The sequence below is a fragment of the Ips typographus genome, linkage group LG7 (assembly GCF_016097725.1).
Source record: "Ips typographus isolate SLU linkage group LG7, UJ_Ityp_2.0, whole genome shotgun sequence".
In the NCBI taxonomy this organism is placed as follows: Eukaryota; Metazoa; Arthropoda; class Insecta; order Coleoptera; family Curculionidae; genus Ips; species Ips typographus.
Window position 1 is genome coordinate 4,859,956 of NC_138428.1, and position 25,182 is coordinate 4,885,137.

A 25,182-nucleotide genomic window follows, 5' to 3' on the forward strand; every position below is an offset into this window, starting at 1 on the left:
TAATTTTTCTGTAAAAGTTATCTTTTCCAGTAAGAGCTTAAAAATCAGGAAGTAAATATTGAGTATCAGGAATAGGAAAAGTTTACCTCTTTGAGGTTCTGCTCTCCTAATACAAAGTTTAATTTTTCTGTAAAAGTTATCTTTTCCACTAAGAGCTTAAAAAATCAGGAAGTAAATATTGAGTATCAGGAGTAGGAAACGTTTACCTCTTTGAGGTTTCTGCTCTCCTAATACAAAGTTTAATTTTTCTGTAAAAGCATCTTTTCCACTAAGAGCTTAAAAAATCGGGAAGTAAATATTGAGTATCAGGAGTAGGAAAAGTTTACCTCTTTGAGGTTTCTGCTCTCCTAATACAAAGTTTAATTTTTCTGTAAAAGTTATCTTTTCCACTAAGAGCTTAAAAATCAGGAAGTAAATATTGAGTATCAGGAATAGGAAAAGTTTACCTCTTTGAGGTTCTGCTCTCCTAATACAAAGTTATTTTTTTCTGTAAAAGCATCTTTTCCACTAAGAGCTTAAAAAATCAGGAAGTAAATATTGAGCATCAGGAATAGGAAAAGTTTACCTCTTTGAGCTTCTGCTCTCCTAATACAAAGTTTAATTTTTCTGTAAAAGTTATCTTTTCCACTAAGAGCTTAAAAAATCAGGAAGTAAATATTGAGTATCAGGAATAGGAAAGTTTACCTCTTTGAGGTTTCTGCTCTCCTAATACAAAGTTTAATTTTTCTGTAAAAGTTATCTTTTCCACTAAGAGCTTAAAAATCAGGAAGTAAATATTGAGTATCAGGAATAGGAAAAGTTTACCTCTTTGAGGTTCTGCTCTCCTAATACAAAGTTATTTTTTTCTGTAAAAGCATCTTTTCCACTAAGAGCTTAAAAAATCAGGAAGTAAATATTGAGCATCAGGAATAGGAAAAGTTTACCTCTTTGAGCTTCTGCTCTCCTAATACAAAGTTTAATTTTTCTGTAAAAGTTATCTTTTCCACTAAGAGCTTAAAAAATCAGGAAGTAAATATTGAGTATCAGGAATAGGAAAGTTTACCTCTTTGAGGTTTCTGCTCTCCTAATACAAAGTTTAATTTTTCTGTAAAAGCATCTTTTCCACTAAGAGCTTAAAAAATCAGGAAGTAAATATTGAGTATCAGGAGTAGAAAAAGTTTACCTCTTTGAGGTTTCTGCTCTCCTAATACAAAGTTTAATTTTTCTGTAAAAGTTATCTTTTCCACTAAGAGCTTAAAAAATCAGGAAGTAAATATTGAGTATCAGGAGTAGAAAAAGTTTACCTCTTTGAGGTTTCTGCTCTCCTAATACAAAGTTTAATTTTTCTGTAAAAGTTATCTTTTCCACTAAGAGCTTAAAAAATCAGGAAGTAAATATTGAGTATCAGGAGTAGGAAAAGTTTACCTCTTTGAGGTTTCTGCTCTCCTAATACAAAGTTTAATTTTTCTGTAAAAGTTATCTTTTCCACTAAGAGCTTAAAAAATCAGGAAGTAAATATTGAGTATCAGGAGTAGGAAAAGTTTACCTCTTTGAGGTTTCTGCTCTCCTAATACAAAGTTTAATTTTTCTGTAAAAGTTATCTTTTCCACTAAGAGCTTAAAAATCAGGAAGTAAATATTGAGTATCAGGAATAGGAAAAGTTTACCTCTTTGAGCTCTTCTAATTCCGTCTTTTAACATTTTGGTTTTGTAAAATTGTTCTTTTACCAGGAGCGTGATTAATTATCAGGAGTATAAAAAAATTCGTGATTTATTTTGTATTAAACATTTATTCTTATTTACAAATTTGAAATTACAAGTTAACATTTATTATTATGACATAATATATCTGACAGTTCCTAATCGATTTGTATATGTGCAAAAAATGGAATTTCTCACAATATAGAAAAGCCAAACAGTTCGGAGACGACCTATATCAAAGAACACACGCATTTTTGTTAAACAATGTTACTGGGTGTTAGGAAAATGTCTGGTTAAAATTCGAAAAACATTTCAATGCAATAAACCTAATTAACGTTCGTATTGCCTTGAAAAACAATAACTGGCTTTTAGAATACATTTAAAGAAGTAAAAAATCACTTTTTTCAAGCACCTTCCTAAACATTTTTAGGTTATATCAAGACGCAGTGTGTGTACAACGAAAAAACATCCAAGCCGGGAGTGAGTTATTTTGCTTAAACTCTATGACGTAAATTATATACAATCTCTCAGTACAGATCTATGATATAAAACATTTTTCATGTTTAATATAATCTATGATATAGTTTTGTTTGTTTTTTCTGGTTAAGGGGATTCGTCCTTTAAAAAGGTTGATGACCAGACCTTATACCGTTTTTAGTAAGCAAGTATTGTCGATATTATACCAAAAAAACTAAACTGGAAATTTGTGTCTCACTTTAGCAGTAAAAGGTGCTTCAACCATAACCTAAAATGCTTGATAATTGAAGCATCCTGTACATTTCAAACACACAATTTCCTCCAAGTCTTAATTAGTACAAATTTACTGAGTATGAAAACTTCTCATGAATTGGATTAACATTTTTTTTGGCGTAAATCAATGTTAGAGAGGCAATTAAACGGTGACCAAAATAAAATACAGGGTGGACCACGATTTATTATGGACAAAAATGTAAGAAGCAGAGTTTTTTAAATTTAGCTGTATACCAAACTCTTTAATTTAATGGGAACACCGAGTATATTGTTTCTATTTTACTTTCACTCTTTGCCCCCCCGAAAGTTTTACAGAGCAACCTTAGAAGCTAATTTTAAAATAGAACATTCTTACTTTTATTCTTTTAAGTAAATATTTAACTAAAAATTTGCTGTAAGAAGTCATGTATGTACTGTACATTTTCTACTTTAGCAATGTTGTCATTTTAAGCCTGATTTGACAACATAGCTTCAGTACTTCTTTAAGGAATGTGAAAATATTTTGACACAACAAATTTTCTTATTAAAATAAAATGTAAGCAGCAGCTAAATTTGCATAATTCGTGATCCACTCTGTATAGTTCACAACCAAAAACACTACTACGAGTTGAGCACTAACATTCAGTGTCCCATTAAGACGTTCAGGACACTTTTCTATACAAGTTTATTACTTTTTTTTTTATTTCGTTTCACTACAGTACAGTAGGCAGTGTACAGGGTGGCCCAAAGTGGCGACCAAAAACTACTATGGTAATTAGGTTTTTTTCGGTAAATAAACTGATAAAAAGATCTGCTCCATTTAGCCAATATATAGGGTGTCCCAAATTTTATTCTTTATATAACGACAGTGATGTTTTTGGGTCATTTTTAAAACTACGCCATTCTGAAACGAATCAACTGATTTTAATGCGGTTTACAGGTTACACAGACGGCTCAGGATGTGGAGTTTACTCTAGGTCACTAAGCCTAAGGATTAAGTGGGGAATGGGAAAAATACCAGCGTGGTTCAAACGGAACTGGCTGGTATCTCAATCTCCACGAAAGAATTAACCAAAAAAGGTATTTCTGGCAAAAATATAATAATCTGCACGGACAGTAGACAACCGTCTCAATTTACTTGAAATGGTAGCAAATCTATTTTGAGACTTTGCCTTTTGTTTCTTTTTCTCTTCTTCTTATTTGTCTTCTCTGTATCTGACAAATACAGCTATCTAACCAAATATTTTCCATCGTCTAGTCCGAAAAAACTTGGGAACACTCTGTAGACAGTTTGGACATAACCAAAAATATTGTCTTATGTCGAATTAATTTAAGATGGTGTTTGACGTCACAATGACGTAATTTGGCAAAACCATAATTTGACCAACTGTCGCCTAGCCACAGTAGGCCATTTTTGGCTCACCCTGTACAAAAAAAAAAAGTGAAACACATTGTTAAAACCACATTCTGTCCCAATTAAGGAACGAAAAACTCATCAATAATCGTGCTTGCGGATAATTCGAACGGAACTATACGCGAACCTTTTTTTGTTTTTTTGGCAACAAAACCGAACTACTGTATTATTAATTCTTAACATTAAAATCACAGTCGTTTATATATAGAGAAAAAAAAACGTTAAATCAATAAATATTAGCCTGTTGAAGCTTCCAAGGTAAGTTCTAATAATTATCTTAGTAATTAATTATTTTTCATAAGAGAGTTTCAAGGTAACAAGTATGTTTTGTCTCAACTATTGAATACAAGAGAGAGAAGGACGATGAGTTGTTTTATAGGCTTAAAAGACAACTTTGCAAATAACCAAAACAAAGCAACAATTTGACCTGAAGTTATTCGCTTTTGTTTTAAAATATCAACAGGAGTGATTTTTTGTTCTTGTGCCTGAAATATAGAGGAAACCAAATTAAATTAGAGGGACGTCAGAAAATTTCAACACAACTTGTCTGCAGTAACGTTGGTTTGACAGTTGGTGAGTTGCTAATAGTGGCAGAAAATTGGATTTTAAAAAAAATTTGATTTTTTGTGTAGTGTCCAATAAAGATGGCAGGACATCTGACTGGTGGTTTATGTTGAAAATACCAGCTGGTTCTTGTGTCTGAACTATACAGGAAATCACACTAAATTAGGATGACGTTACATAAATGACAGCAACCAACGTCAGAGGCCTCTGGCACCTTAAAAACAGTTTTAATAAGTTTGAGAAGGTTTCAGAGGCCTCTGGCAATACAAAATGGCTGCTAGAGGCCTCTGGCACGTTAAAAACAATTCATAGTAAGCTTAAGAAGGTTTCAGAGGCCTCTGGCAATACAAAATGGCTACTAGAGGCCTCTAGCACGTTAAAAACAGTTTTAGTAAGCTTAAGAAGGTTTCAGAGGCCTCTGGCAATACAAAATGGCTGCTAGAGGCTTCTGGCACGTTAAAAACAATTCATAGTGAGCTTAAGAAGGTTTCAGAGGCCTCTGGCAATTCAAAATGGCTGCCAGAGCCCTCTGGCACGTTAAAAACAGTTTTAGTAAGCTTAAGAAGGTTTCAGAGGCCTCTGGCAATTCAAAATGGCTGCCAGAGGCCTCTGGCACGTTAAAAACAATCTGGCACAAAAAAAAATTCCATGAAAGTCGATTTAAAGTGACGTCAACCTATTTGATGCTAAACCTACATGCGCGCAGCATTTGCGCAAATCTTAGTACAGTGAGTAGTTTCTGATTGGACAAGAAAAGCAGCTTTCAGCTTGCTGATCAATCACAAACTATACCGGAACAAACCATACCAAGATTTCCGCAAATGTAAACTAACCATCATACTTTGTATAGATTGTATGGTCAATTAAAGTATGGTCACTCTCCAGGTCATCTTCAATTTGTTTAAGATGACTTTGCAAATAACAATACAATTTAACGATAACGATTACACTTTTTTTTGTTGATACCAGCTGGTATTTTTGTTTTACTGTCTGAAATAAGGGGCAATCAAACTAAACTGCTCACAGTCAAACATCAGAAAATAGCAAAACACTTTTTGAGTATTATTTGTCCACAAAAAAAGGGAAATTTTAAATGGCAGTATGTCGTTTGTTTTTGGGGTATAAGAGTGGTTAAACCCTTCAAAAGAACCCTTAAAATCCCTGTTTTTACGCTATATAAACAGCAGTTCAGTTGGTCAAAAAACAAATACAGAGTGTCTCAAAAACTTTACTTTTCCCTTATCTCGTGTATTTGGACGACATTGTAGGGCCGTCAAGTTTAAAAACAGAATTTTGCTGCGCACCCTGTACGCATTGAAATGCATTTTTAAACAAACAAAAAAAGGAACCTTGATTTTTTTTAACCAAATTCATCGTCCTTCTTGATTATATTAATTATTTTGGCTTTGGATATTAAAAAGCCAATTGGAAAACTACTTGTTACCTACCGCAAAATGACCAACATTCAGTCGAATTAGACCACATTAGTATCAAAACAACCTTATAAAGCTAACAATAAAAAAACGAGCAGTAAAAAATACAATAGCCGCATCCACGCCTTAAACGATTTTAAAACAAAAAGTGAGAAAATAAAAAACTATACAAAAAGTAAAAACTAACTGAGAAGCTTAAAACTTAAAAAAAAATGGCAGTAAAATTGTCATCAGCGAAGTTACTAAAAAAAAAACCTGCGAGTGCTTTGGTCTAATTGAACTAAAACGACGCTACACGTATACCGGGGTGGGACTGGTTTCTGTCGACCACCCTATATCGAAGACATGGGTAAACTCACCCCCTTTCCGTAAGAAACCGTGGCCGAAACCACCATCCAGTCTCTATTTGGAGCGATTTTAATTTACACGAAACTAAATTCGGTGCTTAGTTCGCTCTCCCACGGTCATGCGCCGTCGGTGGTGGCTTTGTGTTTACCGCCCCACATGCCGCACCGCACCCCGCAACTGTGGCACAATTTTAGGGGTGGGTAGAACCAAATGCAGGGCACTATGATGGAGAGTAGGGTGAGACCGACCCAGCGGCGCGCGCACACGTCTGACGGCTCGTCCTCGCCTTGACATCTGCAAATCATAAATAATATAATACAAATTGTATAATAGTGCAAGGCTGCTTGTCAACTGTCATATAGACTACGTTTATATCGTAGGCTGTTAATCCGATTGACAAAGTGGATTGTATTAAAGATTATTCTTTCGAGCAAAAAGTCGCCATCTTTGCCCCCCACATTCGCCTACTGCGCAATTAAATGAAACTTCCGAAGTTAGTCGTAAAACAGTTTGGTTTATATTTAGTGGTATGTGAAGTTAGCTAAAAACCGCAAAGATTTGTTGTTTTTGTTTGTTTTGCTTTTCGGTCCGTTAAAGGTTAATTTTTGCAAACTTAAATTAGTTGAATTATTTTTGACAAGTGGATCTGTGAATAGTGGGCAACAGCAGATTGATTATCGCCTATTTTCTGACAGTTTACGGCCGCCATATTGAACGATTTTTGTCCCCCTCTTTGATTGCTATTGCTCCTTCCTGCTATATTTTTTTATTCATTGCCTATCTTGCACCTTAGATATTTCATAAAAATGGTAATTTTGTCAGCAAAACGGTAATCTAAACATTAATTAAATTCCCAAATTATGGGACCTTTTGTTCTCAGTTAGACAATACCACATGGTTGAAAAGTTCAAAGACTGAAAATGAAAAAACCTACAGGGTGGTCAATTTGGTTGGTGGACAAACCATTGTATTATGGTTTGTAATAAAAGCACATACCCATAAATTTAGAACAATTCTGTGTATACTCTTCCTCCTAACATCAACCGTTTCTGACTTATCAACAGGTTTCCCTTAAAGTGCGTATAAAATCGTACTCCATACTAATCTGAATACGGACACCTGCTTGTACTGAGTTTGAACCAGTGTTGAATTTGACAAATATCTGTCACAACATGTTGTAGTTATGGAGTAGTCATTATGACCAAGCAAGTGTCCGTATTCAGATTAGTATGGATTATGATTGAATGCGCCCTTTAAGGAAAAACTGTTGATAAGTCAGAAACGGTTAAAGTTAGGTATAGGAAATGTATACGTGGATTTGTTCTAAATTTAATGTTCTTTTATTACAAACCATAAAACACCGATGGATCCATTTAAAAAAAAGGACTTTTTGCAGTTTTTTATCTGTCCGACTAAAAAGTAAATATTGACCACTCTGAAGGTTTTTTTCATTTTCTGTCTCTGGGCTTTTCAACCATGTAGTATTGCCTAACTGAGGACAAAAGGTCACATCAGCAAACCTTTCAGGACTTAAGAATTTAATTAAAGTTTAGACCACTGTTTCTGTGACAAATTCACCATTTTTATAAAATATCTAAGAAACGATGCAAGATAGGTAAAGGGAAGTACTAACATTAATTACTAGCCTTTTTGCGAGGAATTCAAGAATGAGATTAAGTCCAAAATATTTTAGAAAGCGAGTTTAGGCTCAACCTAGCCTACACTCTAAATTTGAGTGAAAAATATTGAGTTGTTTTCTAGATACTTCTAATATAGCATCACCGTGAACCAACCTGTGTATTAAACTTAATTCATAACTAAAATTGTTCTTTTATTACGAGCCACACTGGGAAAAAGGTTTAACGAGTTTCTGTATAAAAACAAGCAAACTAGGCCACCCTGTACACTAACACTGATTTAATTAACTTTTCGCAGAACGAATCTCCAACTAATAATCCAGCTATTGGCCATTATCCTTAAAATGTCAATGTCACGTGAGCATTCAACCAATAAAAGCCAACAATTTCCGATTTTCAGTTAGAAACCAGTTTGAAATTGCCTCTACAAACAGACCTAAAGTCATCATTTGCGTTTCATATCTGTTATGTTGCTTTGGATACTAATGATAAAGAATAAAAGACTCACCTGCAAGGATTCCGTTGAAAATCCCCTTCAGAATCGGCCGCGCAATGGTACATTGAACAGTTGACCAGAGGAAGGCACGACAACCAATGAACGATCGACCTCACGGTGTCGGGGGCGTATTTACAGGAACCTCGAGTGTTTTGGTCTCGGGTGAACGGCTACACGCAAAAACACCACACATTAGAACCAACCCAAGAAAAAAATAAAAATGCGACGTACTTCATTACAGTGTCGACAAATGAAATGTTGCGGTCGCTTAACTATGGGTTTGAACACTTCGGACAGTGGCTGAGGCGGGGGCGGCGGCGACGTCTTTTTCAGCGTCGTCGGAGACTCCCACGTGGGCGGCAGTGGCGGCTGCTGGCTGAGCGGATTGTCCACGTAGAAGTACTCGTGTCGCGCCTGCAGCGTCACGTACTCTGAACCAGCTACAAAACAAAGATAAGAGTTTAAATGTCTGTACAGGACTTACGTTTCAGAAATAATTTTCGAACCATCAACTGTTAACTTACAATTGATATGGATCTTAACCAGAATATTTAAAATTGCTGGGTCTATTAGAAGTCTACAGTGTCATTTCTAAACTTCCCATTCAATATAGTTCTATAAAATATTCAAAAAAGCGAATAATAGTACAATTAAACAAATAAAAGCAACAAGCTGGTTCATCTAGTGGAATTCATTAGTGAAGTATAATAATAAAAAATAATAATAATTGCATTAAAGTCTAACCTAATAAACAAAACTCTAGCAATTCTTTCAAAACGTGTCTCAATAACACGTGTTTCTGGTATTTGCTTTCATCACTCCGTGTTGAGTTGTATAGTTAACAGGTTATCCTATACTGAGTGTTTTAAAAATTGCGCACAAGCACTTTTGTGACCGTAAAAAAAATTATATATTTTTTTCTTTATAGATTCAAAGGCGAAAATTCTACTAACATATTTTGTCATATGTCATGTGATATTTTTTTTAGATATACACTGCTGTCTAAAAAAAATAAATCTCGTAAATAAAAAACTCCCTACATTCTTCCCGATTGTCTTTTGTTGTCAAAACCAACCAATTACCTGCGACCTTTTACCTTTGTAACTAGATTTTTACACCTTTGACAGAAACTTAATTAATCTCAATATCAGTGAGAACAAATAACAAACCATTAAAAAATGTATTCCGAAAGCTAGAGAAAGATTATTTAGACCCAAAATACATTTGCCCTGTGTGGTTGTTATTGGTGACTCATTGAGTCATTAGTGTTCAAGCTCCATGGAGCATAACGTTTTTGACGCCACGATGACGTAATTTGGCAAAACTTGTAACGCCTCCTTTACGTACCGGTCCTGGTACGGTTTTTGCCACACCTAGGGGTAGGTGCTTTGAAACTCGGGCGCCACCTTAGTTTTATTTGGAGAAGCGTAACTAAGGAACTCGCTTCGTATACCTGGGGAGCTTTTACACAGTCGAAGACAGAGTTCACGTTTATCTGTGAATGGATGAAGGGAGTGGGACAAAAATAAGGAAACACGGGGTAGTCAGCAAAATTAAACAAGTCGTGTTAACCATGAAAAATAACAAACATTCATATCCTTACTTAAAACTCTAGCACAAATGAACAAACAGAGAACAACACAGCCTCGTGTTCATATTAATAAACGGTACAGTCGGACCTGGAGATCCTAACTAAATCAATACGGTAACTTTGAAACGGAAAACAAACGGACAACATAACCTAGTGTTCAGAACGGGAAACGGTACGGAGAACTAAGACGGTTTCGAAACGGTAAACAGACGGTTACGGTATGCATGACAGATTCGGACGGTATGAAAACTGTGCTCTGGGGGTACAGACGGGGTCAGAGAATCGGTAACAGCTTTCAAACGGTCAGCCCTCGGAGTTGACCAGTTGGGGGCTAAAAACGGCCGGAGCTGACAGTCCGAAGGAAATCAGTTCGGAAAGACCTGGGTGAGATCAGGTCTGGTTACAGGATTTCGGAGCCATAGCCTTCGAAGTTAACCGGCAGTGTTATAACATCCAGTACCGGCGGTCCGAAGGAAACGGTTCGGAAATACCTAGGCGATAGTGAGATTGTAGCCTCCGGAGTTGACCAGCAGTGTTATAACATCCGGTACTGGCAGTCCAGAGGAAACAACTCAAATCGCCGAGAGGTTTTCGGAGTCGTGGCCCTCGAAGTTAACCAGCAGTGTTATAACATCCTGTACTGGCGGTCCGAAGGAAACGATTCCGAAATACCTAGAGCTCGAATCAGCTAAGAAAAGGCCACAGGCGTCATCAAACGATGATGTCACGATCTCTGTACGTCTCGCTTTAAATATTGCTGCTCTCGTTACTTTCCAAGTTGTTGCAGCCAGTCAGTGGCGTGCTATTATTTTATCAGTAAAATGAAACATTTTCGTCGTTTTTAATAAAGAAAATAAAAGACAACAAGTTTTTCAAAGGAATGGAAACTCCTTCTGCTTCTTTCTTCATAAATTGTAAGACGTTACTGACGATTTCACGGCCTTGGCTGTATATGATTCTCTTCCTTTCTTTCCAACCTTTTTGAAAGACATTTTGACAAAATAACGTTTTTTATTCATAACACTATGTGAACTTCAACTGCGACCATCAACAATACAACCAAAACACCAGACTAAAACGGAACCTAACCTAACCCCCTAAGTCTCCCTGTCCGCCACTACATTTTTTTAAACTTGGCAACACCGTTTAGAGTGCCGGCTAGTAAAAGCATATAAAAAGGTCCAAATGTCCCTGGCCGCTGCCGCATCTGTTTTAATTGTGTCCAAGTAAAAACCGTACTACGTTGCCAAGGTGCTTTTTGGCCGCTTAACAATATATTTTCGGGAATATTTTAATAGGACGCCTCTGATTATATCTAATGCGACGGCAACTGTAGAAGGAGAAAGAAATAGTTTTAAAAACTGCGTCATTGATGATGCGGTGGCCTTTTCTCATCTGATTCGAGCTCTACACCTTCAAGCTTGCCCCCAGGAACGATAAGATTTACCGTTCAGCTGGCTGAAGCGTCGGTCGGTAGTGGTCCGGGATGAACCGAACTCCCAGATGAACTGAACAATGTAGCGCGCGGCGCATCACCTGTTTACCAGCTCGCGAGTCGCGACGGCGCGATGTTGCTTCGTTTACGCTACCGCGGCTGCGCGCTGAACCTTTATCAATCGCGACGGTGCGTTCACCATTCTGTCGCGAAGACGCATTGTACCTTAAGCGTGTGAGGCTGCGCATTGTTTTCTTAAATCTAACACTACATATTAACAAAAAAATAGTAACTTCGTTACAAACTATAATTTGACCAACTGTCAAAATACGTCATTGTTACGTCAAAAACGCTCTGCTCGCTCCATGGGGCGTGAAAACGAATACGGTCATCAACGTTTTATTACGAACCAATTTACGTCACTATTGTTGTGACATTCGGCGGTTAAGTTAAAGTTTAATAACGTCATATGTCATTTTGCCACGTAGTTTAAACGTCTTGAAAGGTAATTTTGTTAACTGGGGTATTACACTCTTTATAACAGTCATTTGTGTTATTCCCTCTTATAATGGTATGTGACTTATTACCAAACAGATTGCAGGGAACCATATCTACTTCATTACTTTATTAAAGGAAACGCCAAGGAAAACTGCATTCACGTCACGGATGATGTAATTTTTAAGATTTGAGTGACTAGGTTTCTCTCGCATTTTATTAAAACGAAACAAATTACTTTGACCGTATAATATGCAAAGAAGAACAGAAAGTCTACTGAATGTAATTATAAAGTAAATTGTAATTTACTTTACTGAATGGCATTTGGTTTATCGTATTATTGAACAGTATTATTTCTATATTACTCTAATGGGTGTAAACGTACGTAGCTAATTTTTACAACGTTGTCAACAAAAATTAAGTTTGTTTTCATAGCAGGTGACATATTGTTGTTTTGTCAGTGTCACCTACAACTATAATACATTGGCCTTAAGTAACATCACAAAATCATACAGGTTTTGGTTGTCCAAGGTCTGTTTACGTCCTGTCAGCACAATTTAACGGAGGAGAGAGGAGCAAACGCACTTGTAGATGCCAAGCCATACTTACTGCAATTTGGGATATAATAATGAGTGAAATAAAGGGGCATATTTCTTCTAAAGTTATGAGAAAGCTAAGGGTGTCCTTAACTAGCTAATAAACGAAATGAAATTTTGTTAAACCAACTCAAATACTGTCATTTGACAAATAACCTATTTTAGCAAGTTTGGCGGCATTGTTTATCTATGACGTAATGATCATCTATGACGTGAATGCAGTTTTCGTTGGCGTTTGTAACATTGAAAAGTACGACGAGAAAATTGTCCATAATGTCCAATGTTAAGAGGAGAGAATCAATGCAACATAGATGACACATGTGTCAGTTGAAGCATGTGACAACAACAAAATAATTGTAAACTTTCCACAGCTGTAAACATCTAATAAACGGTTCTTACTTTTTGGTGGTTCTGCACCCTTTTCCCTTACAGGGTACGCTATCCTGCTAGTTTTCAAAGGGTCCGCCGATCCACTCTTCCCGCTACTATTCGAATCCGTACTGCTTCTCGAATCTTTTGGATCTCGAGGCAAGTCCAGGGTCTGTAACATACCAGACATTCCAACCACAATTCCTGTGAGTCGATAGGAAACTTACCATGAATACGTCATCGTCAGTTTCTTGAGGACATTTTGGTAGAGACATTGAGGGCGAAGTATTGGTGAAACCTTGATGAAAATTGAAAGGAAAATTAGTTTTGTTGTTTCGCATCTGCTGAGGGTTTTTAATTAGAACGCACAACAAATTAAGACATGTGCGGTTGCGGCGATGCGTCACAACCTTACACGCTTATTAAATGATCCTGAGAACCGGTGACACATTGTCTTTTGTTAAATATGTACAATGACTAGAAGCGTAACAGTTTTTCGGCACCTTTTTCGCAATTAAACTAGCCAATTATCCCGACTAGCGCAATTAACGTGTGAAACGTTCTTTAGAAGTACAATGTTACTTACCATGTAGAAATCCCGTAGTAAGGAAAGCAATGAAAAAAGACAGATAGAGCAAATAAGATTATTTACTAGTGACTTAAGTTAGGGCCACAATGACTACATTCATTGAGCGTTAGGTTAGTGTGTGTAATCCTAAGTTTTGTGGAACCCCACTTACCGTCCAATAAGTCTTCGATGGCCGTTCGGACACCTTTGTCAAAAGCGCGCGCATCGGCGGCTGCTTGAAACGTCAGTCCAAACCGTTTTGAGCCGGTCCGCCAATGGTGGAAGGTGGGCATCACTTTATTGTATTCAAAGTCTTTCTTTATTGTACAACTAAGTACAACCTGAAATTTAACATAGTCATTAACCATAATATTATCACAATACAAATCAAATGGTTTCAATCCCGTAAAAATGTCTGACAACCAAATTTTTGCACGTTATTTAACTTTCTTAGAAGATCTTGAATGGTAGCTTTGAATCAGTGGTTTCAATGACAACTTTTATTAAAACTCTTTAAAGGATTAGCGTCTAAGCCACATCTACATTAAATCAGTGATAACCACGTATTTTCGTTTGACAATGTTACTTTTTGATTCTGCTATTTAGTCTAGACAATTTGTGCCGACACTATACAGTGTCAGTATGTACACATCTTAGTTTTCCCTCTTAAGGGTCACAAACTTCTTAAAGTGACCTTAAGAGTCTTAATAATTCAACTACAAGTTGTTTTCTAGTGGAACTTAGTTCTTAAAGTTTACAATAGTATTTAGAGGCCTCTGGCATTTTTAAGATATGCTCGAACGGTTTCAGAAAAATCCACAGATCTTTGACAATTCCAAAATAATTCTTAGATTCTGCCTTCATTCTTAAAACACTTCTTAACAACACTTTTGATAACTTTAACCACCCTAATCTAAAATAACCAAAACAAAACGATGCATACCGAATTATCGCTAATCCTTTTGCCATAGATGAGGTAGTCGTGCTTCGGTTTGTCGGGGGGCCCAGCCCCCTGAGCGTTGGGGCGCCGTCGCACAGAAACGTCGCTCAGTCCACCGCCCTCAAGCGGTACCCAACCTCCTGAGGAATCGTCCCGGGACATTACCTGAGCGCGAACGCGCACCAAGTGATTGCCACTACAAAAAAAAAATTTCTTTAGTTTCAGATTGTCTCCAATTACATTTTTTGTCAGAAAATTTAGTCACGTGAGAACTGAACCAATGAAAGCAAACTTGTTTTAACTAAAGCACACTTTGACACCTTTTGTCACGTTATACATAGCAATTTCTGTAAAAATAATGTTCTTCCCCATCAACTAGTATACATGGTGGATCATGAAGAAATTTTACTGTTTCTGCACGTTTCTACATTCTAAGAGAAATAAGGAAACACATTTCCAGAAAAAATAAATTTTGTAGTGAAATTTTTAATTTCAGTTTAAACAGTAGATACTTGAATTTCATTGGGTTTAAAAAATTTAGAAAAATTTTCGCCATTTACTGCCCATTCCAAATGTATACCCAAAATCTAAGATATCTTCAAAGAAATTATTTCAAAACTACTGAATCTTTGCAATTTCTTTTATTGTAAATATCTCACTAACTGTTGTCTTTAGAATAAAATGTAAAAAAACTAAAAATGTATGGTATTTTTATGGCTATTGGTTTGGTTATTTACTGTTGTATATCAAAATCTTTCTAAACAAAATTAAGTCTAAAAAAACAGTTAATCACATATTTAGAAAAAAGTTAATGTCATGATTTAGTGCTTTGCAAACAATTCTTTTTAATTTATCTGGAATGTTAAGACATATTTTGAATGTTTGATGTTGATCTGTTTGAGCAACTCTGTAACTGGTACTGTTTCCAAGATTCCCACTCATCTACACCCTGTATGTTTAAATACAATGTATCCACTCATAATTTGTATAAACAGCATTTTGTTATTATTCAGTTTTTACTTTACTGGTTTTAAGTTAATAAATAGTGGTGAATGCAATTTAGCTAATGTTTAACATATTCTTCTTATTGGAGTTTTTTTTGACAAAACAAAAATTAAAATATTTTAGCGGTTCCTGATTAATCCTGGCCCAGACTGTTTACATCAATTTTTATAAACAAGAAACTGACTTTTACACCTATAAAATGATTTTTTCTAAAAACTTACTATACAGGACCGTGAGTTTGAACGTTAGTCTGGATTTTCATCGCTGCCTCCGCGACTGGTTCGGAGTCGGACGAGGAGTCTTGATTCTCCAACTTACAAATTTTTGAAACCCTCCCGCGCCCCTAAACACCCCCTGATTTCGTAACACCCCTCCGGGAATGCCACCTCAAAATCGAAAACAGTTCACTCTTAGGTTATATCACCCTCAAATTTTTTTAGGAAACTAGACAATTAAACAACTTTTCGGTAATTTTTCCAAACTTTAAGACCGACCGACCGCTAAAGCTCTCAGTGGCAAACTAGAAACGAAATGCACGTTGGAATCAGTGACGATCTTTAGGGGAGCACTTCATTGACGTCATCACTGATACGCCACCCATTGGTCGCGGCAGCTTGGGGTAAATGGGGGGTTTGGAGGAGGGAGACGAGAAAAGAGAGAAAGGGAGGGGGGTGAGAAAATTTAGGTAACTGGGTGATGCTGGGTTCAGTGAACGGGTTTGCCACCAAATGTTCGAACTTTGTTTTTGCAGTCGGGTGCAGTATATTTTGGGCGGCGCGTGACCGCCCCTTTCAAAACACTCGAAAACGGGAAAAAATTAGTTTGCGGAAGCAATTAAAAATGTTTGAGGTACACGTGTTAAAACCGTTTAATTGAGTGGGAATTTAGGAAATTGCCTTTTCTGAGTAAAGTCCAAACCAAAGTAAATAACGACTACGTCATCAAATGTGACTCAAATTTGAAGTTATAAAGTAACGTTATTTTCTTTAATAAATTCAGTTTGGCAGGATTAGCAACTTTTCCAGAACTGTGCTCTTTAATGTAATGGAAACAGGGTGAAAGACGTTAGAAGTTAGTTTGTAGCTTCGAAAATGCTGTTTTGGTCACCCTAAATAGTCGTATTAAAAATGTCAAACAAATTTGACAGAAAACCCAATACGAAAGGGTTCACTGGCAACAAAGCTTTTTCTGACTGAAAACCTGACACGGTTATTATTTATATTTGAACAGATTTGTGACATAAAGTTCTCAGATTTTTCAATTCACAAATAATTTGTCAAGAAGATTCGTAAACTGAAATTACTGACAAATTGGGATTTAAACAACCCTGAGTGTTTCAGTTTCAAAGTTATCATTCAATTGCCAACAAACAAACTGATCATCGACGCCAAGTGTACAGATCAAATGTGAACAGGAAACCTTGTTTTTCTGGCAAGTTTTGACAAGAACACCCTCACGCAATAAAACCGTAATTTGACTTAATTTGTGATTCCTGGTAAAGAAAATGAGGCAAATTGTTTACCAAGTTGAAATTCCAGCAAACGACTGATGAATTCAATGTAAACACTAAACCGAATTATTTGACGTTCATTTCCGTGTACCCTATGTCGTATTTTAGGGAGAACAACAAGGGATCCATCAAATTATTGGGGAGTAACCCGAAACTTTGAATACGTCATTTCGGCCCGTTTAAATGCCACATCCACAATCCATTACCAACCAGTACAGGACGGTAAACAGTTAAAAAGATTCGAGGACGATTCCTTGGTGATCGCGTGGGCGCCACCGAACGCGATGGAGATTAACGATTTGCTTGTTTTTAGAGGTGTAAAGAACCTTTGTATTCATAATGGCGATGAAGACGTCATAGGTGCTTATCCTGAAAGGTCAAAGCTAGACGTGAACGCTTTTACGACCGTCTGATATCTAAATATAACGCTAATCTACCACTAGCGATTAACGATCTTAAAATTGCACATTATCGATATGATATCCGAGTGGAAGAATTTACTTTGCAAGTGTGATTTAAAAAATGACCTTTTGGTGGAAAGCGTGGGGCCAGATACCCTGAAGGACTTAAGGGAATTGAATCACACAACATGAAAATGTAGTCTAAAAACCGTACTGGATGACGCATTCAACGAATTTTATTAAATTAACCGGCTCTACCTCTGTATTGGGTCCGTAAAAGCGTCACCAAAACGAATAAGGCCGGAAAGTAGACGACTAATTGCCCGTGTCAAAGTTTCCACTTTGATAGCTTGGAACAATAACGTGGAAAGGATACTCGCTGACGTCACGGATTGGTTATAACGTCACACGATGACGCATTTTTTTCCTTATTTTGTTCTCAAAAAAAAAAATCTGTCTAGTTGTACTTTCTGGTTTCATATCAGCTTTTCTTCTCCATCATCTTCTCTAAACTGATTAACAATTAAAACACTTTTTTGTCCTGTTCATCATGTACCATGTAATATGATTCTGAACTCTGGTAAGTTTACACCAGAGTGGCCGGTGGCATATGCGGATGACACCGTAATCTCAGCCAGAAGTAGAAGAAACATAGACTTAGGTAGTTTAGGTAGTAACTGGTCAAAAACTACGAACGAACTGACTTACCTAAATACTACACATGTGGACTTACCATTACTTCTCTCTTATGAGTTTGACAAAATTTCTACCCAATATTCCTTTATAATATATTCCCATTTACCAATTTCTCAAGGACTGTGAATGTCTACAGAGTAGCACAAGAGTGAACTGTTGGCAAGCTTTTAAAAGATTTCTCCATTAAGAAAACTTCTTTCAATGACATATACGATCATCTAGACGTTCCACCCAGTATCTTCGTTGTCTTAACCCGGAAAAAAATCAGGGTTGTACTGCTAGGAACACTACAACCAAATGTACTAAAAACGACAGGAATATATTAAAACCTGAATTTTTGAAATGTATATTTCACACAATCTTCTAGATGTTTTACTCTGTATCTCCGTCGTTCTAGATACTTAGATCAACATAAAATAGGTGCATAAATTACATACACGATATGACACAAAAACACACATTAAACTATCATATGCAACATTAAGGAAGTAAACCTTGCGAATTTATGTTTTTGAATCACTCTGTATTTACCTGCTATTTGAAAATTACTAAAGTCTGGTGCAATGAGTTTACAGAAGTCTTATTAGACTAGAAGGAAAGTTTCAAAGTTAACGAATTGGTTGAACTTTTAAGGGTTTTCTCGTTTCTGCCCCTCGCGACTTAAAATCCCTCAAATTTTCACGTGCCCGGCAAAGTAAACTGTTTCGGCCAATGAGACGATTTCCGCCAGTACTTTTGTTTCTTTTCAAAAGCGTCCAAAATTAGAAGTCTTTACGAAGGTAAACGGAGTTTTGAATTTGCTTTCGTTCACCCTTTAATTTATAATCCCGATTTTGACGCCCTGCGTTTCGCCTTTCTTCCAATACCGGGAAAACGCCATGTTTTCGCGTTGTTTGCCTCCCCCGGTGTATTTCGAGAGGAAATAAATAAATACGGCTGCTTATACGGGTGAAAGAAACATTTAATACTCTGGGGGGATTTATCCACTCAACCTTACCGGAAGTGTCGCGCCGAGGGGTGGCTTCTTTAATTTTCGTGACGTCACTTTCAGCAACTTATTTGCGTGCCACGTTGCTGAAATTTGTAAACTTCCTTTTGTATCTCAAACTTCACATAAACGTGTGTTTATTATTAGAAGCACGGGTGGCGTGGTGCCACCCCAAACTTGTTACCAGTCAATACGAATCACTATAAAGTTGCTTTCCAATGGGAAATTATTATCAACTTTTTAAATAATCTAATGTTCCAACAAAGGCTTTATTAAATTCGTCAAAACTATCATTACACTATCTTCTACGAACTATTCACAGTTCTTCTTGACACCTTCAGTCCCTGAAGAACCATCTTCAGTGTGTTTTAGTCCTTGGAAAGGCATCTTCAGAAGAATTTAGGCGTTTCAAGTGTCCCAAGTTTACATATTCAATTCATTTTTGTTTTGCAGTAGTACTGTTCGAAAAACTTAAGTTTTCTCATCCACGAATTCCTTCCGTTCTTAAGAAGATGTCACATTTTGGTGTGGCTTCTACATTTTGGAATTCTTTGCAGAGTAGCATCATAATGACATCTTCAGCGTTTTCTTCATTAAATGCTTTCAACAATATTATCTGTAAACAGTGTTTTGTGTCAACATCTCTAGAAAAAAATATTTTATGGTATCTGATAAATTCAGAGACGTAGCCATAACAACTCTCTCTGATGATGAATGAAGCTAAACCATCCGTGTCACACCTTCTGCGTTTCTAAATCTCGGAAAGTCTCAATTAAACTTGACAACATAGTAATGCAATTATTACCATTCGAATAAACTGAACATGAGGCCCCACCTCCTACCAATCGCACCCGCGCTGTACAACAACCCTTAACGAAAATCAGTTCTCTGTCTAGCCCGTGGCGGTTGGCACGTGCCCGACAAGGACGCGAATAGACTCTCTGATCGTTCGCATATAAAATTCATTCTGTAATATTTTTGACGTCACTCCCCCGCGCTTTATATACCCGTCGAGCCACGTGGTCTGTTTATTGACGTTTTCATTCTGGTTTGCAGTTGAACCGATTCTTGATTTTTATCAATGTATGAGGAAAAGAAGATGAATGGGTCGAAGTTTATGTAAAAGGATGTTATAATAAGTAGTCACGTGACACTATATTCTGACCTTACTTAAGTAGAACTGTATTAATCCCAGTTGAAAAAAATAATTACTGAACTTGCGTAAAACGTCAAATTGTGGTAGTTACTTATATGGGACACCCTGTACTTTATTGACGCATTTGAAATGTACAGGGCGTGCGATTGTCAAAAATTGTAGTTACAACAGGTCATCTTCAAGCTTAAATTGACTTGAACCTACAAAAACATGACTTTCAAGACACATCCAGGACCTAAGTAAACTTTAACCTGGTCTTTGCAAAAAGTATCGTTTCAAATATTTACTACTCCAGACCTGCTCAATGTTTGACCTGGAAACTTCTAGTGTCCCATTCACCTCAGATTGATTTGTGCTCACAAAACTGTTCAGTTAAGGTCGATAACCAGGACCGTAATTGAACAAACATTACCATGATGAGCAACACCAGAGTTTGATTATTTGAGTAAAGTGACAACATTTCTAACTAAAAATGGACATAAACACAACATTTTAGTTTAAAAACTTGAAAATTGACTTGCAGGTCTCCTAAGACACAAAATTGATGATAGTGCGCCAAGGAAAAGCAATTTTAAAAGAAAAATTAAAGGATGGAACATATGACAGTTTCAGTTTGTTTCTCAAAGATCTTATAATATGTAAACCATCCCAAACAGAAACAGGTAATTCTGTGGGGTTGATAATTCAAATATTCTAACCATATTCATTAAACTATACAATGAACAAAGTTGTATTCCAAATGAGAATGCAATTCTAAAGGGAATTGAATTGGGACACTATCGCCCCAATTCAGGACTCATCCAACCATAAAAACCATTTTATTTTAAATAATCTATTCCAGCTTCCTGGCCCTTCTATACACAGAGGCAATGTTTACACCCCCCACCCTATCGATTCATGACAGTTTCATTAATGAAAACAACGCCTAAACAGACCGGCAACGTCGCAATGCGCATCTAACCTACTTCGGCCTATGAATGACTCCCCCCAAAAGGGTGATACCCTCTGCGGGTATGCGGAACTAGGTCAGGCTAATACCGGGCGAGCTAGAAAATAAGGTCGACAGGCTATTTTTAGGTTATATCGGGAGCTTGGTGGAAGTGAATCGGGCGCTGTGCATGAATGGGACCTATGCATGAATCGACACGGGGGAGGGGAGAATTTGTTCTCTTCGTCAGCTCCAAAGCCCGAAGACACGGGATTGTTCGGGGGTGGATTCGGGGAAATGTTATTGACAAAGTTGAAGCTTATTTTGATACAAATTATAAAAAAAGTTTCTCAATCCGGAAGTCGATCCGATTTGCGAGGGCGCGAATTGATCAAATAAGATTGAACTACATTAAGATTGCCAATATCGTTAAAACGGAGGTGGAGTCTATTTTTGTGTAGCTATACGGGATGTATTTTAAATTAAGATGATAAATATCAGAATACTGATTCTGAGACAATTTATGACGTTTGATGAACTGTTAATTTCCGGCTCAATGAAAACCACAAGGATCAGTTTGTAAAACTGTCAAACAAACTTTCCTACAAGTTATTCAAAATTCTGTGAGCAAGATTGAGTGTTATACCAGATATCGTCATCTACCTCAATTTGCATCAATTTGGTAAAGAAGGAAATCCATAATCTCAGTACGTTCAGTCGCGAAAAGAATGCCTTAATTCCAGTAAAGAACCATACGTAAAGTATATTCTACCTTGAATTGTCAATAAATAGGGTTAGTTTTACCTTCACGCATCCACCAAGATATCCCGATTTTGCGACCAGAAATTCTATAAATAAGTGCTTTTCTGATGATAGTTCCTGACCATGAAGGTCAAAAGTACTTTTTGAGTAAAACTCTTTTGGTTGGTTTCTTCAATGTTCAACCAGTTAGTTTCTTCAAATATACCAAAAATCAAACAACTTGCTTTACTCCTCCTAGGAGGACTATAGGTGAATGGAGGTGATTATTTTTCAAAATAGACATAATAAGTCCAAATAAAAAGTAAAAGTAATTGTAAAAAAGTCCATGAATGGTGAACTAACCTCAATGATTATTTAAAGCAGCTAGCTCAGGTCTTCGACCCGGAAACATCCCCCCCTTAACCAGATTCACAAAATGCAAGATGCACATTTCCGCATCACCCCACCCCTCCCAGGAAATGCCCCAGTTTTGCCCAACTTTTTGGTTTAATGCAAAACCCCTTCCATTTCCACCCCAAAGTGTCTGACGTCATCAGGAACACCGGCTGACACAGCCCACCCCCCCTCTTAACCTAATCTGGACTAGTTTGGAGGAAAAGTAGGCCTCGCCGGGGGTAGCCGATCTAAAAATAGAATGCGCGTTTCGATTTGTCGGCAAACTATTTTTCCACCTGCCCGGTTTTTCCATTTAAATTTCAATTCGAAAATTTGTTTATCCTTGCAGATATATCCCGTCCTGGGAGCGCGAATTTATTTATCAATTACTGAATGGGATTTATAAAAATATGTGGCAAAAGCCGGAAGGGCAACAAAGTCAAGCTCAGGTAAGCGGAAAATAACGGAGCGGCTCATTTTTGCGCCAAAGCTCAATCCCCAATGAGCCGCACTCTACCCCGTGCAAAGGAGATGGGGGAGCAAAGCGGGGGGCTCGCTCTGACCTACTTCTGCGTATGAATGGCCTCGCTGGAGGGCATCAACCCCATTGAAGGGAAATATAGGTCGCCCAGGACGATGCAAGACTAAATTTAGATACAGAGGGCGACTGCAAACAGGATGATTTTTGAGAGCCGAGATTGTTTACACAACACGGGCTTGCCCTATATTTTGAAAGTTGGCTTAAGGTAAAAAGGTGTTTACTGCACGAGTGGAATAAGTTTTGGGAAGCATAAGTCACTGTCAAATATAGGAGATGTAAAGGGAGGCAGAAAGTTATAAATTTGACAAGGGGGAGGCTGTGTAGTATTGATTGATTACACGCCCTTTAGACAGACCTGTTGAACAAAAAACGTTTAGGCTACTAATTTTTAAGTAATTATTTTAACTTTTTTTATTTTAAATCAGTATTCATGAGTAAAAACCAATTTCACTTGTTTATTGGTAATAAGTACTAATCTAATTCAATATGTAATTTTTTCGATTTATTTAAAAAAAATGTAGAAACTGATGTTCCTAAACACCATTTTGTAAGCTTGTAAAGGTGCCATAAAGACGTACTTTTTGTTTTTTGATCTGAATTGACATAACTTTCAAAATAAATAAAAACACAAGAAAATGCTACAGTTACAGTACAGAAAAATAAAAATTAATAATGCTTAACAACTTTACAGTTGCTAATATGGTAAGAGCCCCCTCATTGAGTCTTTCTTGACAATTGGTGAATGCATTCAGTTCACAGATTGAACAAATTATTTATCAAAAATGTAACAAGTGTCTTGATGTGGCAAAATAATTGTCCATTAAATAGCTGGCTGTGAAGCCATTGTGGATAGGAGATAAGTGTTGCCAAAACCATAGTTATTATAGAAATAACAAAAAAACTAAAAAAGTGTGGTTTTGACTGTAATTTTTTACATTTAAACAGCCACAGTCAAAACAAAGCTTAATTGGGAAAGTTAGACACAAGCCCTTAGGGGCATTAAAGCGCCCTCTAGTGTGTAGAGCCAGTATCTCTTCAAAAGCAGAATTCTGTGTTTTCCCTATTGCCAGGGTATTGATTAGAATTGTGCATCCACCAAATGTACAGAAAACACATATTTTCAGTACTTTTTTCAAATTAGTTCAAAAGTACTTCCCCATTTGGCTTTTTTGCCATATTTGTTAAGTCTGCTATCAAAATATTTTCATTTGAGACTGAATTTTATCAACATCACAATTAAAAAATAAATGTAACAAACCATCAAATAGCTTCATTGAAATCATCATGATGTGCACCATGTAAAGTCTAATACTACTATTCACTCATATTTCTGAATTCCAGTTGATAGTTACCATAAAAAATCTTACTAAGGTATAAAATTTTACTTTCCTAGGAAAAATATAAATACTTTTACAATTTGCGATTAAAGAGGTTTAATTAAAATTAGTGGCAACAAATATTGAAAAACTTTCTGCAATAGGGTTGGGATAGAAGTGCTAGTAAAATCACAGTACAAATAAATACCTACCTCCTACCTGTATAAATGTAAAATAGAATCATAGCATAGGTAGCTATTTCAAGAATTGATTTAAACAGGAAAACCTATTTGGATAATGGTTAATGAAATTTCTTAGAACTAAACTAAAAATTACCTACACATCTGGCATCTATTAAATGAAGAAACCCAAAATCCCACCTTACATAAGGACATTCATAAAAAAAACGTGTGGGCGTCCTAGAATCAACAGAAATTAACTACAAGGTGAGGGACGAACCAGAACGATTTTTATTCAGGAATAAACTAAGAAATTCATGAATGGATATTTCATTGATTGCCGCACAGACGTTTTACATGAATCAACTGGCAAATAGCCTGAAATAGAACAAGCATTAAATCCGGCCCGGTTCAGTGTATAAACAATTAAACACCCAATTATGCTGCGTTTCCGGTGTTTACGGGACGGAAACGAACCAGACCCGACCATCCCAGTCCAGTTTGGGTGGATTTAAAACTTTTCAAAAATTTTCAATGAAAATGCGAGCTTTGACTTGCTAGCGGCCAACATGAATGCCGGGCGAGTTTCATTCACCAAAAATGAGCCTCGATCGACGTGAACGCGAAAGGGAGGTGTACTTTCCCCGTGACTTGGTCTGGGCCAAACCAACCAACCCCGAGAAAAAGGGTGTTGCACCCACCGCCTTTCCGGCCACAATATCGACCTTAAAATGAATACTTACTCTTCAGTTCTCTCGGTCATGGTTGGTAGCTGGAAAATCTCTAATGTTCGGCGTCAGTTTTTTGAAGAAAACCCACATTTTTGCACAACATCAAACCGATTGAAACGCAAAGATCAACACACCACCACCATTGAAAAAAGTTTTGCTGTTCCGCTGTCACTGTCAAAAACGGCCTCGCGATGACATTGATGACAGTTCGAGTGGGGGAGCGCATGCACCAATCGCAAGGCGGGGTTTGAATTCGTGTGGCGCCAATCCGCGTGTATTGATTGCACCTTGGAGGTATAA

At 36.9% G+C, this 25,182-nt stretch overlaps 1 protein-coding gene across 2 annotated transcripts; it reads right to left on the reverse strand.

The window, feature by feature from the left end:
• Positions 1-1,748: 1,748 nt before the first annotated feature.
• Spred (Sprouty-related protein with EVH-1 domain) lies at positions 1,749-25,037 on the reverse strand. Of its 2 annotated transcripts, none has more exons than XM_081984223.1 (8): positions 24,895-25,037; positions 14,298-14,490; positions 13,527-13,695; positions 13,014-13,084; positions 12,817-12,958; positions 8,532-8,740; positions 8,313-8,470; positions 1,749-6,461 (listed from the first exon to the last, which is right to left on the reverse strand). In XM_081984223.1, exons 1-8 carry the CDS (start codon positions 24,912-24,914, stop codon positions 6,284-6,286), a joined length of 1,140 nt encoding a protein of 379 aa, XP_081840349.1. In that variant the 5' UTR covers positions 24,915-25,037; the 3' UTR covers positions 1,749-6,283. The 2 variants fall into 2 exon arrangements, with proteins under 2 accessions (XP_081840349.1, XP_081840348.1); XM_081984222.1 differs by lacking the exon at positions 24,895-25,037 and adding an exon at positions 15,521-15,780.
• Between the last annotated feature and the right edge of the window lie 145 nt (positions 25,038-25,182).